Here is a 17068-nt window from a genome sequence, read left to right on the forward strand (position 1 = left end):
ATACATCAGGTTAATGGTATGCCTGTTACCATTCAAGAGCTCTCAGGCAGTTCAAAATTACTAATTGACTAATAAATCTAGAAGTAATTAAGCCTCATAAAAAGTGACTTGTTTATTATATGTTAATGAGAGTGAGAGCTGAAATTTTATTTGCAAAGAGACAGAAAATTGTTTATATTAAAAAGTAATTTAACCTTGAGTTTTCTTTGTAAACATATCCTAAAGGCATGTTTACATGGGTTTATATGAACATGTAAATTATTTTATTAATTTAGCTGTAAATGAGAATGTCTTTCCTTTTTTTTTCCTTTTTCTGTTATCTTCTAATATGTTTAATTTTGGAATTTAACACTTGTGTTATTCCTTTGCCATAGTTAAAGCATGAAATAATTCCAAGGCAAAGTGCAACAAAACCAAGTGAGAACATACGAGATGAATGCCAAGAGAGGCATAGTCAACAGTTAAATGTTGTACTGCATTCATGCTCTAAAATTTAATTGTCCATATATTGTGTACCAAATACGAGTCATTCCTTTCAGCAGATGGAAAAACTGAGACAAAGAGATTAAATAATTCGTTTCAATTAATCAGGCAAGAGCCTAGTAATGGAAGCGGAAATAAAATTCAAATCTGCTTGTTCCTGCTTGTGTGTTTCGGTTTAGTGTAGCATGATGATGTTGGCCAGTCTGTGAGAGGTGTTGAGGATGCCCCTGATATCAGTATCAGTATCAATATTAGTGGTGTTTAAGCAGGAGGCACCTGTCAGCTGGGGGTTTACATGTGTGTGCCCTGTTGGGATGATCTGACTGCTTCATTTTCCCAAGAAGGGTGATGAGATGTTCCTGCCAACTTCCAAGTGTACTTAGCTGCAGTGGAATGGCTTTGGCAGGACAGAAATGTGTCATAGCATGAGTGTAGACTGGAAAGAGCATCACCACAGAAGGTTGTTGGTGACCATAAAGGAGTTTTTCTGGCTGGCAGAATACACAGTCACCATTGTGTTCATGTCTGTGATATCAGGAATTTTGTATACATCAAAATAATCTGAAATCTACAAAGCACTAATCCCACTTTTAACATGCAGGTGGTCAGCATTATTCTTAATGTCTTTCTTCTTTAGTCTTTCTTCTTTAGTTCAAGTTATTATTGATTGCTTCTGTCCACTGACTTAAAAAGCAATAATTGTTAAGATGGAAATGAAGTGCAGAACTTCAAAAGTTTGCCAGTATGTTTCAGAATTCATTGTACAGATCAGAAAATCTGTACTGTTGTGATGGCTCTAGAAGTGTAATATTGTAAATAGGGATCTGTGTATAATCTTTCCTTTCCATAATCATATTGGGAATTTATTATTTTGGTTGATATGAATGAGAAATGGATACTTAGAAAATGAGGGGTTTATAAACTTTATTTTCTCCCCTGCTTAGAAATTTGTTTTGGGGAAATATAAGATGAACATTATATTTGAGACGGCAGAGGGAGAGCTGTAGAGGAGTGATTGAAATACAAATTATACACTATGTTAATTCAGGGAAAATATTTGCCATTTATTTTTCTTGTAGCAAAATTTAAAATAGTAAGAAAGGGTAGAAAGAACAATTTTGCCTTTCAAATGAATCTATGAATACTTTTTAAAATATATGTGTGTGTGTATGTGGGAGTAAGGTAAGGGAGTGTACGATGGAAACATTCAGTCATCTCTCTTTCTTTTAATGAGACATGAGTGTAGGTTAAAGAGATTATGAAGAAGAGATAATGTCCTTAAAAGTCATTCTTCTCTCAGATTGACAGCCAACCCAAGTTTATGTGCTTATTCGTGGTAATAAAGTACATGTAAATTTTGAAGTACGTGTACTCACTGAGCAAATAACATAGTTAAAAGTATAATTTGTGCTTTAACTATTATGTTCTTAGGTGTATGTCAGAGCCACTTGCCAACTTTTGGCCTCAAAATACCCTGTACATTATTAGAAGGGGATCTTGAGAGCACAACTGAGCTATGACCTTTATGGGAGAGTAGCTGTAATCCATGTTAGTTGCTCTGTGTACCCATGGAAGGACATTTGACTTCTCGTGTGTGAAAGAAACAGTTTAAAGTTTATTTTTACATGGCTTGTAACAGCAGCATGGAAAGGAAATTGTGTCTCTGCTATCTGTGCAGTGTTAAAACAACTTCATTTGGTCTGCTCATTGCTTAGATTAAACTAATCTAAATGTTACCAAAAATTTTTGATTTGGAGTTTGTCAGATACATTTTGTGGACACAGTAGTTTACATGGTGCAGTAAAATATTGTTGGCATTCCTTGACAAGTTCACTTGGCATTCCTCCTTCACAGTTACTCATTTATCCTCTGGGATAAGGTAAAGTGTTTATTTTCTGAGCAGACTCCATGATATAAATTGTAAGCTGGACAACTGTGATGTAAATGCATAAAAGAGTAAGGCACAAAAGAAATTTATTGGGCCAGAGTAGTTAATGAAATTACTGTTTCCATCCTATAGCAACTACAAAAAGGTTTTTACATGTGGTACAGCACATTCAGTTGTACTTAGAGATTATATTTCTATGGGAAATAATTGCTGGGCTCCATCTTTGTATAGCAATGACCTAACAGGTGCTTCCATGGATTTTGGCTTAGAGAGATTTGTATATATTGGCATGTTGTATAACATTGAATCTTACTACATCAGATAGATTTGTGCTTGAAGAATAAAATTTCTGAGGCTTTTTCACTGTCATTTTGCCTTATTAGTTTCAAGTTGCTATCTCTATGATGACAAAAATGCTAAAATAGATACTAAAATAGATACTATATTTCTCTATATTATGTTGCTAAAATAGATATTCTACTATATTCTATACTATATAAAATAGATATTCTACTATATTCTATACTATATTTCTCCCTCTTTTATTCTCTACAGCAATGGAGTTTCATGAAAACCTGCACAATATAGGAGCAAGAGAGGGCCTAAAAGAAAGAAAACTGCAAAAATCAGTCGAAAGTTTTACGTGGAACATTACAATTTTAAAGGTAATGTGTCTTCCTTTGGTTAGTTACTGTGTTTTTATGTTCAAAACTGTCATTCTGATATTGTTACTGGTCATTACTCTGTGTCACAGTTCAACTGGCTTTATTCACTTCTATAATCATAGTCAGTTTGGTTTATATAACCTGAAACACAGCAGAGTCTCAATGTGACTTTTTATTCTCATGTAGTGTTATGGAAGCTTATTTCATTTAGTGTGTCTGACATTTTCTTCGTGCAATCTTTTAACACTGGCAGGATCCTTTAATGCCTGGCTGAAACAATGGCTCTTGGCTTCTGCAAAGTGGCTCAGGCTGGAAGGCAGCTATGCCATTGTTTAAACTCTGTTTTGTGATTTGAAGGGGAATAAGTGTTAAGGTTAATACAGTTACTGAAAAACAAAAGGGAAGCTGTTACTGCTGCCTGCAGTCGATGATGAATGGTGGTTAATGGTAGAAGCAAATTGTGTTCATAATCCAGGCTGGGATAAATTGAGTGTATGAGCTGGAGACTGTCTTTACATTTTATCGAGCACATTTGCTTATGTTTTGACAGAAGACTAAATGGTGAAGTATAAGAAAAGCTTTCAGCCAGAGACCCTCAGGAAACTAGAATGTGGAACAGTTCAGGTTTCCTATCGGTGATCTTTGATCTCAGCAGAGTATATAAAAATTTGTAGAGATAGCAAAACTGCCTCCCTTAATTTATTCCCTTGACTCTAGCTCATATTATTCAAGTTTGGTGTTTACGTCCACTAATGAGTTCTTCTCTCCCACTCAATCAAATACTTCTTCACTACATTAAACTATAAAGTCTGTTTTAATTATAAAGAAAATTATTTTCTCCCACCTAGTTTTTATTTTTAGTTCTTCTTGAAAATACGGTTTCATACCGCCTCTTCTTACAGTGAACTATGACAGAAAAGCAGTAATGCATATGTATTTCTCCATGCTGGTTTGAACTGTTAAGCTTTTCATGGGGTCACTTGGTGCTCCAATCCCTCTTGTGTTACACTGCACAAATCTAATGCGGAGGAGAATAAAAAACTGGTGAAATTTGCTACAGCATGTACAGTTAATGCATTCTAAAAATATTCATGCAGGTTCTGCTTATAGGTAAAGGACCAGAATATCACTTTTCCTGTATCAGAACAGAGTTTCTTGAAGACAGTGTATGGGATGTGTAATGTATCAGTCCTGTGCTTCCGAGAGCATAGAGAAGAGCTAGTTCAGTGGCGTTGGGTGAATGTCAAAGAAATAAATTCCTATCCCTTTTTTTCTGTCAAAGGTGTCAGATACCAGCTTGGATAGGCAAATCTATTTTAATGCTTCCTGAAACAGCAGTACCTTTGCTTCATCTCTGCTTTACATTCTGAACATAAGGGTTGGTGGGGGGGAGGTTTGCAGTTGGTGAGTGACTGAAATGTGAAGTCGTGATTCCTGCGTTCGCCAGGAATTGGAGGCGCCACATGGCAGCTCTGGCTCCGAGGAGCACTGAAGGGCTTGTGTACATGTCCTTAGGATTATAACATAGTTATGAAGTTAGAAGGCCTTCCCTTTGAAGAGATTATTGAGAAAATATCTTCAACATTGATTGGGTGCTATTTTTCTAGTCAGAGATTAAGATCCTTTCTTTTGGAAGGTGCAATTTGTCACATAATTAATACTTCAGTTAAAAAGGAAAGGTGAGATTTAATCAGCTTCTTGTTGAAACTTTAACAGGAGACATTACAGAACATCTTTAAAGTTATTTTACAGATACTGCAGTTCAGGCATCTGCTAAGTGCGGTTGCTCACATTTAGATATACAGAAAGTTAAAAGTGAGATTTGTTTGAAGTGACACACTGAGGTTTTCCACTCCAAACACTTTAACTGTGGGCTTTAACCATACTTTCGTATCATATAATTAAACAGAATTTAAACAGTTTCTAAGACACATTTCCTGTCTGGAGAAAAAGATCTGCAATCATAATTTCGATCTCACTGTCTTTCCATTGCCGTGTTCCCAGTTCTCAAAAAACTCTGAGAGAACAGGGATGAAAAGTGGACATCCACATTTGAGTAGAAATTGAGCAGAAGAACAACAATCTGAACCACTTTAGGATTTCTTTTATGTGTTGAATTCTCTTCCTTCTTCAAATGAACTTCCTTCTTAAATAGTACAAAAATGAATGTGGAAATACACAATAAAGATGTGGATTCTTAGCTATGATATATATAGGAGTTATTGTGGGGCTCTGAACAGCCTTACTAAATAATCCTACGTGAGTGCCATCCTCAGCTCCTGCACAGAGGACTCATGGCATGCTCACATGGTGTGGTTAATGTATTTTCCAAACTGATCAAGCTGCATTTTACCCTCGAGGTACATATTGATTGTTCTCTTTCAGTTGGGACATTTTGACTGCAGTTGATGCAATGGAAAGTTTGATAAAATAGCAAAATTGACAGCTTAATTCTAGGGAAACTTTGTTTAGAACATCTGATGCAGTTATTAAGTATATCTATGTATTTTGCATGCACATGCATTACAGTTACTGCTTTAAATGATTTAATTTTTCTTAATTTGAAGCCATGTGGCCAAATTTATTAGTAGCATAGTATGTTTGAATTCAGCTGAAATTCCATCTAATTTGTGTATGTGTATATGCACACATGCCCATTCTTATTCACCCCATATATGTACACAGAGATATTTAAATTCACAATATCATTTGGAGTAAATTTGGTCTGTTGCCTGATTCAGGGATTGTAAACTGCTAGAATATTCATCTCTTACAAATAGACAGTTATTTGCTAGTAATTTATTTATTGTTACTACTCAGGCTGATAGAATTCATATTTTCTAAACATAGATAATCACATTTTCTGCCAACAGTACACTGTTGAAGAAGGAAAAACACTCTTAAGTGCTGTTGCAGCAGACCCCTACAACCTATTGTAAAAATTTATGGACTTGTCTGACATAGAAAAACTTGGAGAAAAACCCTCTATAAGGCTCAGAATTTGAGATGCCCATAGGAAGAACATAGCAGCAACTGTAAATTAGTCTTGGCAATGAAGAGCTAAAGAGCTTTGTTCTAAAGACAAAAGGAGGAGTCAATGGAAATATTTGGAATGAAGGTGGGACTCCTAACTCTTCAGCATTTGTTAGATGTTTCTTGTTGGCTATCAGCTTTTAGGCATGTCACATTATATGATATTAATTACTTTCTGTTGCAAGGCATGCAGTCCATGGCATCTGTTATCTCTTTAATAGCATTAGTTCTGCATCTACACTATTTTAAAAAAATGTGTTTATAAATGGAACATTCAAGGCACTTCCAGGACTGCAGCTTCTTACTTCTTTTTAAATAATCTGAACTTTTTCAACCAAACCTCCAAGTGAATTCTGGCAGCCATGGAGCATTTATAAAGCCTCTGATAGTTGCTGCCTGGTAGGTCCTCAGAAGATATCCCAGTTCAATTTAAATATCTGGAGCTACTAGTCTCTTATGTTGCTGGACTGATGGGATTTTGTCTCCTAATTAATCCCTTATTTAGAAGTTGGGAAGTTAAGGCCTCTTGTTCTGATTCCAAAACTTCCCTCAGAGCGTGTCAGCTGGTCGTGGAACACTGTAATGTGTCACAGAATAATAGAGTGGCTGGGGTTGGAAAGAACCTTAGAGATCACCAGTTTCAGCCCCGCTGCCATTGGCAGGGACACCTCCCACTCCACCAGGTTGCTCAAAGCAATGCTCTGTTGTACTCTGAGGAGCTCAAAGCAATGCTCTGTTGTACTCTGAGGAGCTCAAAGCAATGATCTGTTGTGCTCTAAGGAGCACTTTGAGAAAGGGATAGTGGCTTCTTGCATTTCCCGATAGGAGCTTTGGGTTCCAGATCCTGAGCTAAAGACCAGTCGTTAATGATAGAGTTTCTTGGGATTTTTTGGGGAAAGAATGCTCATGCAGTTATTTTTAATGTCCTCTGTACAATTTTACTTTCAGTTTCAAGAACTAGTTAATTGAATATCATGAGTGAATACATAACAGCTTATGAAGGTAGCTGTGCTGATGCATTCTAGTTGATTCCATACCTGACTGACTCTGAAATGGTACCTCATTTTGGATGTACAAGAACTGAAAGGAACCATTTTGGGTTTGTTTTCAGTTGCTGTTATGGAGTTCAGTTACTGCTTATGATATAAGACACTGCCTCTTAGTCAAAAGTTTCAAAACAAACAGAATTTTAACATTGATTTAAGAAAAAATAAACCAGACTAGATGACATGGGCATATTGGGCCAGAGAGGTTTAAAGGGTACTGAATTGGGCTTCCAAATCAATCCATATTCTTTATTGCTGCTGTTTACTAAAAGCTTTTGAATGAATATCACTTTTGTTCTTTGACTTCTTTAAGGTCTTTTTTCACGTCTGCCTAGAAAACAACTTCTTCTGAAGCCTGTAAACATGAAATATTCAAGTTACAGAGTGCTCAGTTCAGTAAGTGAATTTTAACCATGGTGAAGGAAAGGGAGCAGTGGTTGCTGTGTGCTGCTGTTGTGAGAGCGCTCTCCCAGTGCTCTGCAAGACCCAGATCCATCCTGCTCCCAGTTGGGAATTACCACAAGCTGCCTGTTAACCACAGTGCTGGAAGTCAATTCAAGTTTTTTGGTGTGCTTGCCAGACAACACTGAGGACTAAATTAATTTGCATTTTGACTTAATCTGAGATGAAAGCCTGGTGAAGACAGCCCTTCCACACAGCAAGAAACACTCTGGTTTGCTTCTACAACTGCTTCAGATCCCAGCATTGAGTTCTCTGTGCAAACCAGCTTATTTCTTGGAATGTGGTTTTTTTGGGACTCCCTTAAGATAAATCTGCTTGCCTAAAGTTTGAGCTATTTGTAAGTCTCTTGTATTGACTTTACAATAGGCATTTTATCAGAGCAAGTTGCTATGGTCATTTGGGTCTGCTAAGAATGTGAAAGACCCCTGAGTAGTCCATAGGTCTGAGAGATTCCCATTGCTCCAGCTTGCAGTCAGCTGACTCTGCTATTAAGTCAACAGCACCTACTGTGAAAATCAGGATGCATAAAATAAAAAGATTTGAAACTGAACCTTGAGAGCCCTTGGAGAAGAGACATTTGATACCTAACTAGAAAGAAAGTCTTTGTGTTTATTTAATTGAGAGTGTGATGGCAGATTTTTTCCAGATCCAGGTGACTTTTAAAATTTTCTGCCTTTCTAATGCATTGTATTACTTTTCAGTGGTGTTCACTGTGACTACAGCTTGAATCTTTGAGGTGCATGCTGTTTCATTTCCCCAGCATACATCTTCATGATGGTATATCAACAGAAATAGGCACTTCACTCAAATTGTGCAGAGCTCTCTCACTTGAGCTCATGGTTGGCTCTTTTATCTTGAGGTCAGGACATACCGGCAGATAATGGCAACACAGTTGGTTTCACAAACATTTTTCTGAGTTCAATGGCATTCAGAAATAATTTCTGAGCATTGGAGAGGAGAGTAATGAGCACTGATGCATTTTTCTATTTCACTGTGGTCTGAACCTGATACCACTTGGTCAAATGTATTTAGTCCGGACACCTTGTCTGCAAATAATCCAGGCTTTATCCTAGATCCTCTTTTGTCTTTGAAGTTCATCTGCCCTTATTGGAATTGTCCAGACACTCACAAATTCCCTTCTGCAAACAGGAGCCATTCCTGCTAACGCCTAATATTTTCTTCTTCCTCCATGCCACCTCTAGAGATCCTTACCAATGAGTGTTAATTTTCATTTTCTCATCACCTTACCCAATTTATTGCATTCAGCAGCCTTCTCCCTGCTCAGTGTTTTTGTTTTTCTTTCTCACCAGCTTTTATTCTCATTACCAATCTCTCACTCTTTTTGCGTTGTTAGTTCTTCTCTTTGTATATGATTTTCAGGCTACTTCTAATGTGGTGGATTTTATTGATCTGTTTTCTTTCTGTATTCCACTCCCAAATGTTGCCGTAGTCTTTCCCTTTCTCTGCTCACCTGTCAGATCCAAAGTTATTGTTGTTGCACTGTGTTTGTGTTTCACCATCTCCTCTTGCAGAAGGATTTAGCATCCACCTTGTTTAATGCAGTCCAGCTTCCCTTTCAGCAGCCCTAGGCTTCTTGCTGGGTCAGTCCCAGAGATTGCTCTTGCACCCTCCTTTTCCCCATCTACCTCTTCTCCACAGTCTGTCCCAGGCTCTTCCTTCCTCCCCTCTAGTCTGGCTTTTGTCCTGATTGCCTTGGCAACCCAATGTTGGTGGCTTGGAGAAGCCATCCAGGAAAAAAACCCAACTTTTTTCCTAATGTGCATTCATTATTCTGTGGGAATGGAATACACATTCTCTTACCACATTGCTGGAGCTGTCAAGAGATGAAGGATGATCAAGAGTGGAATCCTCAGTGATTGTACTAACCACATTCAAAATCTGATTTTTGTTTATTAAAAGCTCATGACTTGGATCTACTGCCCTGTAGTCATTCCAATTACAAGTCCCTACCCCAAGTGAGAGTAGGGAAGGAAGTATAGAAGGTTGTTAATAAACTTCTGATGGCATTTCCCCATCTTTATTCTCAGAAGTGAATGAACCATATGGATGAGGTTAAAGAACTATATTAAACAGAAATAATAATAAAATCTGCCAATGGCAAAAATCCTGCATAGAAAGTATCAGCTAAAGTAGTTAAAGTTTGGCAAGCATGTAAGTAACTGAAAGCAGGGGTGTTTTTTTAACTGAGAAGTTTTGGGCAACCTTATTAATAGACTGCTTGCTAGCAGCTCTGCCTATAATAAACAACTTGATTAAAATTCCAGAACTATATTCTACTAATCCATGTAAAACAGAACTTGGGCTAGAAACAGATGCACTCCAGATATGACTCATTTAGTGTGCTGGAGTGTTTTAAATTAGCTTTTAGTTGTTTGTTAGTTTGGAAAAAAGTATGTGATTTTTATAAAAAGTAGCCCTTTAGAAGAAAATATTACTGAAGCTTGTGCTATGATTGATGACATTCTAGAATTTTTCTTCTCTGGTGATCAGAAAAAAAGACTTTGGCTATTATCTTCTTGGGTGAGGGGAGGGGGGACGTTTTTTCTTTGAAGAAAGTAGAATTTGTTTTCAATTTGTGAGTCCCAAAGACATAAGTCTGCTCACTTCATTGGGTAGTATTTATGTTCTGAGTTGCTAAAGAAGCACCAGAAGTATCACACCACGAGCGTACATGTTTTTGTCTGACTGCTATTCTATCTCAACTCCTGCATTTTTAAAATCAAGAGGTAAAGATGCATTTCAACCCTATTTGGCAGAGGAGAGGTAACGTATTGTCTTTGGAAGAGATACTAGCATGTCTTCAAGAGAAATGTCTGTCAGGAGACAGAATTTACACAGGATGGACAGACGTGACAGGAGAGGTGCAGTCAGTGTTCATACCTCATTGGACACTGGTACTGGCAGTCTCAAGGAACGAAAGTACCTGGATTTTGTGTGTATGTGTGTGTGTGTGTGTGTTTCCCCCCGTCAGGTATGAATTTGTCTCCTTCAGGTATTTTCCTGTGAGCTGTGGAGCAGTTCTCTCTCAGGAATGTGGACACAGCATAATCAGTGTGGCCCTTGCAGACTTGCTGCTCTTGTTTTTGACCTTCTCTGTGCCCACCAGTCAGACAGACGTGCTCACCGTGTGCTGCAGCCTTGCTCATTTGCTGCAAGTGGGCAGGGTAGGCAGATACCAGCTGCTGTCCACAGCCTCCCAGTGAGGGCTGTTGCTGTTAGAGGGCTTTGATCAATACAGAGAGATGGAGGACTATAGAACAAGAGTCAAATGACCTAAGCCTGGGACAATTTCTCTTACAGCTTGGCTTATAACTTAATTGCCATGAAGAGGAAGATTGATGTGGCTCTTAAGGACATGGTTTAGTGGTGGACTTGGCAGTGTTAGGTTAATTTTTGGACCTGGTGGTCTTAAAGGGCTTTTTCAACTTAAGTGATTCTGTAATTCTGCAGAAGGATAGTGATAGTGCTGAACTGCAGACAGCCCTGTGAAGTCTTTGTCATCACTGTCCTTTTTATGTGCTGCTCTCCAGTCTGTGTTTTCATATTTCATGCATCGACAAGCACTGGTCCTTTACCATCCTGCTATTGAGTGAATCACATTGCTAAGGAAAAAAAATCCCTAGGAACCATAAAACCAGGAAAGCTTTAAATGGCTCCCTGAGGTATTAAAAACAATCATCACAGTTTTCGTTATGCAGAAACGTTTATAGTCCCCATGGATTAAAAATACATGAAAAATGTTAGGCAGAAATTACCCCTACCCCATTGCTGATGCCACTGATTGGCTTCAGAGAAAGCAGAGAGCTTGATTCTTTTTAACACTAAATAATTCGTATTTGAGTTTTGTTTTGGTTTTTGGGGAGTTTTTGTTTGTTTCATTGGTTGGTGGTTTGGATTTTGGTCTTTTTTTTTTTTTTTTTTTTAAGCTGGACAACTATACTTTTAATCTGAAACAAGCAGAAGGGTAACAGATAAGAGAATGCTCTTATCAAACATGCATTCTAACTGCATTTTTTTCCATACAGGGACAAGCTGATCTTCTCAAATATGCTAAAAATGAAGCACTGGAGAATCTGAAGCAAATCCATTATGCCACTCTTTCATGTGGACTTAATAAGCCAGGCACTGAAAATGCAGAAATCTCAAAGCCTCGTCGAAGTCTGGAGGTCATACCTGAGAAAGCAGGTGATGAAAACGGAGAATGAGAGAAGGCTCTTCTCGTAATTTTGGAGTTTATAACTCTGTGACCAATTGTAGCTGCATAGGACATTTGCTTTGCACTTACTGTTGGAAAATATTCGGAATTTTTAAAGCACAACTGGAGAAGCTAATTACAATCTATTGAAACTGTGAATGTATGTAGCAACTCTGCTTGTGAAGGCAATGATTTTGTGTAACATGGAAATTACATTATTGGCCTAAATATAGCATATATATGTAAAAGATACTGTAATTCAGTAATCGCGTGCTGAAAAGTTCATTGTAGTGCCATCAGGAAATGAACATTTTTAAAATGAGATGTAACTAGCAGGAAATCAGTTGATAGAATTTGGCAAGATGCCTTGATTTTCAAACCAATTTGATGCAAAGGTTGTTTCTTTCTTTGCACAGTTTGTTAATTGTGCTACTGAGATATATCATTCTTTTGAAAATCAGGTCTAAAAAAGTGGAATCCACATGTTTCACACTATATGTAGTTCAGCCGCTTGGATATTTGGGTTTGAAGTGGTATTGATTTTATTGTTGAGCCATAAATTAAAATGAGAATGTAATTAGACAGTGATCACTGACTTCAGTGCACTATAGGAGAGCCATTATGTAAAAGGAAAATGTGCAATCAATCTGATAGCCTATGTCAGAAGAAGATACATACCTATTTTGCCTAAGATCTTCTGCAAATGTGTGTAGATAATGTGACCAAACCGCAAGCAAAACGGTGTAAATAGTTTTTCATTTTGTGAAGTGAAGTGCTCATATTAAAAAGAGTTTTATGAGATTGCTCCCAAACAAGTAAAGCTTTTAACTAAATTTTAACTTTTTTATTTTTTGAGTATTTTCTTCCTTACAGAATAGGTGATATCTCAATAAGCAGGTTTGTCAAAAAAAAAAAAAATCAATTGCTGTTCTGATCTTTTTTGGTTTTCTGACAACATTAGGTATTGTAGCTGATATGCTCATTGTAAAATGACTATACCAACCTAGAGTGTTCTCTTACTGTTTCTGATTTAACAATAAAATGGACTATATAATTACAGAAGCTAATAAATTTGAAGAAAAACAAGTGAAATCCTCCAGAGATCAAAATGTGCTTTTTTTTCAATTGTGGGGAAAAAGAGAAGATGAGGATGGTTGTTGAAAAGCATTGTTTTAAGTAGAAGTCTTCAAGACATGCATTCTACATGGATTTTTGTTTTAACCAGTTCAAGATGCTCTTTCTGCATTGAGGGTAATGAAATCTACCTATGTATAACATCCTGTAAAAGTCAATAGGGCTCTGAACAAAAACACTGTTACACTTGCACTTCATTGAGTTATTGGGGACTTAATTTATTTTCTAGGCATTATAAAATTAAAGTGGGGATGGGGTGGGATGAAAACAGTTTGCATAGTAAATGTCACATCTTGAGCTTGCACTTTTAAATGTCAAACCGTATGGGTTAGGATCAGTTTTAGAAGGTGCTAAGCTCTTTCAGTGTCTAGTTACAGACTGTGTGCCCTAATGTTAGGATCTTGCTAGGAGGGAGTTCTATTCTGTGTAGTACAAAATGAAGCATTTAAGGTGCGGTAAACATCTGTGAGTGTTGCTTTTTAGGCAGTCCTTTTCTGTGTTGGCGGCTGAAAGTCTGATGGAACCTGAAGTTGATGGGAAGCAACTTGAAATTCATGTTGTTAACTGTATCCTAAGCCACTATGAAATTAGTCTTCCAGGGCCAAATCTATCCCATTTAAAACTGATCTAGAGTTGGATTTAAATTTATCTACAGCAAAACAACTGCGTTAGATCAAGATCCATCTGCCCCATAAATATGCAAAGTCAGGTTCACTTTATCAGAAATCCCAAAACCTAGACTGCTGGAATTTTATTTCTGACTTTTAGTTCTAATTGAAAGATGTAGGCTGTGGGAAAATGTCATCACTGTTTGCATTATGCTTCAGAGAGACCTAAAAAAACAGTAAGGCTGCTTTTGCAGTCCTGCCCCAACACTGTTTGTATGGCATTTACAGAACAACATAATTTATATCACAAATGAAGCATTTCTGTAAAGTCTTTTCCTCCAACCAGGTTATCAGAACTGATGTCTTGGGCATTCTTAGTGTTTATGTATTTCTGTTTAGCACATTGCAACCTGAACAGAGTTGAGAGAACATTGAAAGCGTTTGATGGTTTTTCCTTTCTTTTAAGACAAAAAATAGTAAGTGAAATTTGATTATCGCATAGACAAGGCCTGAGAGATTTTGCATGTTTCACTCTTACAATATATGGAATTATTGATCTGTTCTACTTTGTTAAAAAGGAAGATAATACTTTTTGAGTAATATAGATACATAATATATCTTTTTAAAAAGTTAAAATACATGCATTTAGCTAACTGACACTTTAAATATGTTAGCATCTGATTTTAGTGCTGATTCCTTAAAATGGAAGTCACTTTTGTGCATTATTCATGCTCAGTCCAAAACTGTATGTACCATAAAGTCTTAAAATAAGCTGAGTCATCATCTTTCACTCTGAAAGATGATGTGTAGCTAAAAGTGCTTCAGGAAGTTCACATGTTGCATGTTAAAAGAGTTGAGGATAACCACTTGCAAGCAAAGCATCTGGCTCTATTGATAGCCCAGTGATGATGATTTCAACACCAAATATATTAGTCTGTTTTTTCAGTTGTATTTTTTGAAAGCATTCTTTGCCTCCATATTATCAGTCCATTTTCTTACAATGTTTATTTTAGGTTATATAGAAAGATGCAACCAAGACCCAGAAAAATATTCAAAATAAAATTAATCACAGGTTGACTTTGCACTTCTTTGGGGCCTTTATTTTCTTAAATGTGCTGTAATGCAGTTGAACTGCTTATGTAGTCTTTAACTGTGGAAGATTGATCCAAAATATGAGTGACTATTTATCTGACTGCCTTTTTAGCTTTTGTTTGGCTCCAATAATAATTGAGTGGGTACAGGTATATGTCAATATATTGCTCAATTTAAAATTAAAGGGTAATTGGGAAAGAAAAAGTTCACATATGGATTAACCATATAGACACTAACAGTTAATTCTTTTCTTGAAGACAAGAAAACGTTTAAACAGTGCCTGTTTGAAAAACTGTTTTTAGCACCTCCAAACCTTATCTGCATTCTTCCTCCCTTCCTCATTGGTTTTGCTTGGTTTGGTACATAGCACCCACTGGATATTTAACCACAGAGCCAGGACCATGCCTTCCATCCTCTGGATGCAGCAGCCAGCTCTAGCAGACAGCTCTGTTCTCCAGGAATTCCCCCAGCAGCAGTGACCAAGGGACACTCCTGAGCCTCGTGAAGCCACCAAAACAGCAAAAGCCTTCAAAGCAGAGGTGAGGGCAGGCTATACTCTTGAAGCTGTGGCCTTTATGATGTCAATGGTAGTCTTCTACTCAAGTCACTAGGACTGGGATTTAAGTGCAGTGTTGCAAATGTCCCCTTTTTCTCTGGTCCTTTCTTTTTATACCTTCATGTTGTTCTGTTGCTGCAGCAAAGAATGCTAGAATGGTGCTCTGCACAATTTCACAAGCTGGCCCATGCAGGCATAGTGAAGATGCTGTATGAGTCAACCATTTTTTCAGCTACTTTGTACAGCACAAGAATAATTTAATAAGACTCCATGGCCAGTTACTGTATTCACTTTTTCCTGTTTTGAAGTTGAAACAGCAGAGAGAGATGATTCAGAGCTGCCAGCGTGAAAAATGGAAGTGAGTTTCAAAAATTTTAACTCTGGTCTACTAATCAAATAAACTAATCTGAAAGGACCCAGTCCTTTGCTCTTTCAGTGCTTGAGTATCCCTTCCATTTGTATGATTTCCTGATATAGTTTTGTCTGGCATGGATTTTACAAGTAATGTTGATTTCTTCTTGCTATGTTCATTTGCTGCACAGATCCAGGAAGCTCCTGAGTGTCCTGTGCATGGTGTAATAATATTTGAATAAGCTTTAGCCTACCTAGGTTTGCATTTGTGTTAATTGAAGGTTAAAGATTAATACAAAGAATGATATTTGCAAGAAGGGTAATCATACAGCCATAATCATGGCACAGTGTGCCCTTGCAAAGGCATGTTCTTCACTGTGAAATCATTTTGTGCTTATATAGCTACGAGTTGTAGTGCTGCTGCTGAAGGGTGATGAGCCCATGGGGTTTTGAGCAGAATTCCTTAACTGGTGATGTCCCCAGCTGGCTTCTTTTGACTGTAATGGGTGTAGACTTTACCACATTTTTTCTCTATTCACACCTACTCATTCTGACCAATTAAACTTTCTAAATGCAGTATCTAACAACTTGGTTTAAAGATTGATAGATCTGCATGTATCCTATAAGGACCTTCAGTCTTTTGAGCTCCTGTAAATACTGCAATCAAACCCTCCACCATTCTGAACACTCCCTGATTCCTGTTGCTCTCAGTATTATGAAAGCAGCTTATGTGGGACAGATCAGACTGATAGTTTTCAAAACTAATCTGTGTGATGTTCTTTAGTCATTACAACTTGTTTGTTCTCAATAAGAAAGAGGCAGTAAACTGCCTAAGTAAAGCTCCTGAGGTTTTCTTGCTATTTCTGTTTTAGGACCCGATTAAACTTCCCTTTCTGACTCATCACCTCTTCTGTGGGTGGCTGAGGAAACACAGGGTAGCAAAAAGGAGCACAGCAGAAAGATTAGAAATAGAACTTAGTATACAAGAAAACAAGTCCTCACAGGCTTGGGGGAGCATCCATTGTAGCCAACCAAGCTGAACAGCACTGAAGGGTTGAAAAGCAGTGCTGAGGAAGAGAAAGACAAGCAGAATTGGATGTTAAAAAAAAAAATTAGTCCAGAAGTGTGGGTAGCCAGAGGATGATGTGGTCCCAGTGCCATCCTGACAGATCCCTAATGTTTCCCATTGGTTACTGGTACTTTGGGACAATAATAGTGTTTCTTCCTTCTACAAAATCATCTAGTGTGGTAAAGAGAGCAGTGCTGCTGGGAGAGTGGTCAGGTACAAACACCAAAGTGTTTTTTTGGGCCTAGATGCGTGCACTGCTTTGAGGCTCATACTTTTGCCATTTGAGCTCATAGGGCTTTCACTGAGTGCCACTGTGGCCCAGCAGAGTTGAGAGGAAGGAGGATGTGTGTGTCCGTGATCGGGAGGAGAGTGTTCAAGAGGTGGCGTGGGAGGGTGGTACGAAAGGAGGCAGCTTGAGCTGGAGGGGGAGCAGCACAAGCAAGCAGTGATTCAGCTGTCATGAAC

The 17068-nt window shown here is 37.7% G+C and overlaps 1 protein-coding gene across 1 annotated transcript in view; it reads left to right on the plus strand.

The window, feature by feature from the left end:
• The window catches only part of PLCL2 (phospholipase C like 2), a 99678-nt gene extending 86790 nt beyond the window's left edge, over positions 1-12888 (plus strand). Inside the window, exons 6-7 of the mRNA XM_005480922.4 lie at positions 2927-3036; positions 11624-12888. Of these exons, the coding sequence (XP_005480979.1) occupies positions 2927-3036; positions 11624-11803 (290 nt within the window). The 3' untranslated portion in view covers positions 11804-12888. The remainder of the gene's footprint in view (positions 1-2926; positions 3037-11623) is intronic.
• Positions 12889-17068: the final 4180 nt, after the last annotated feature.

Source organism: Zonotrichia albicollis, chromosome 1 (genome assembly GCF_047830755.1).
Source record: "Zonotrichia albicollis isolate bZonAlb1 chromosome 1, bZonAlb1.hap1, whole genome shotgun sequence".
NCBI classification, from domain to species: domain Eukaryota; kingdom Metazoa; phylum Chordata; class Aves; order Passeriformes; family Passerellidae; genus Zonotrichia; species Zonotrichia albicollis.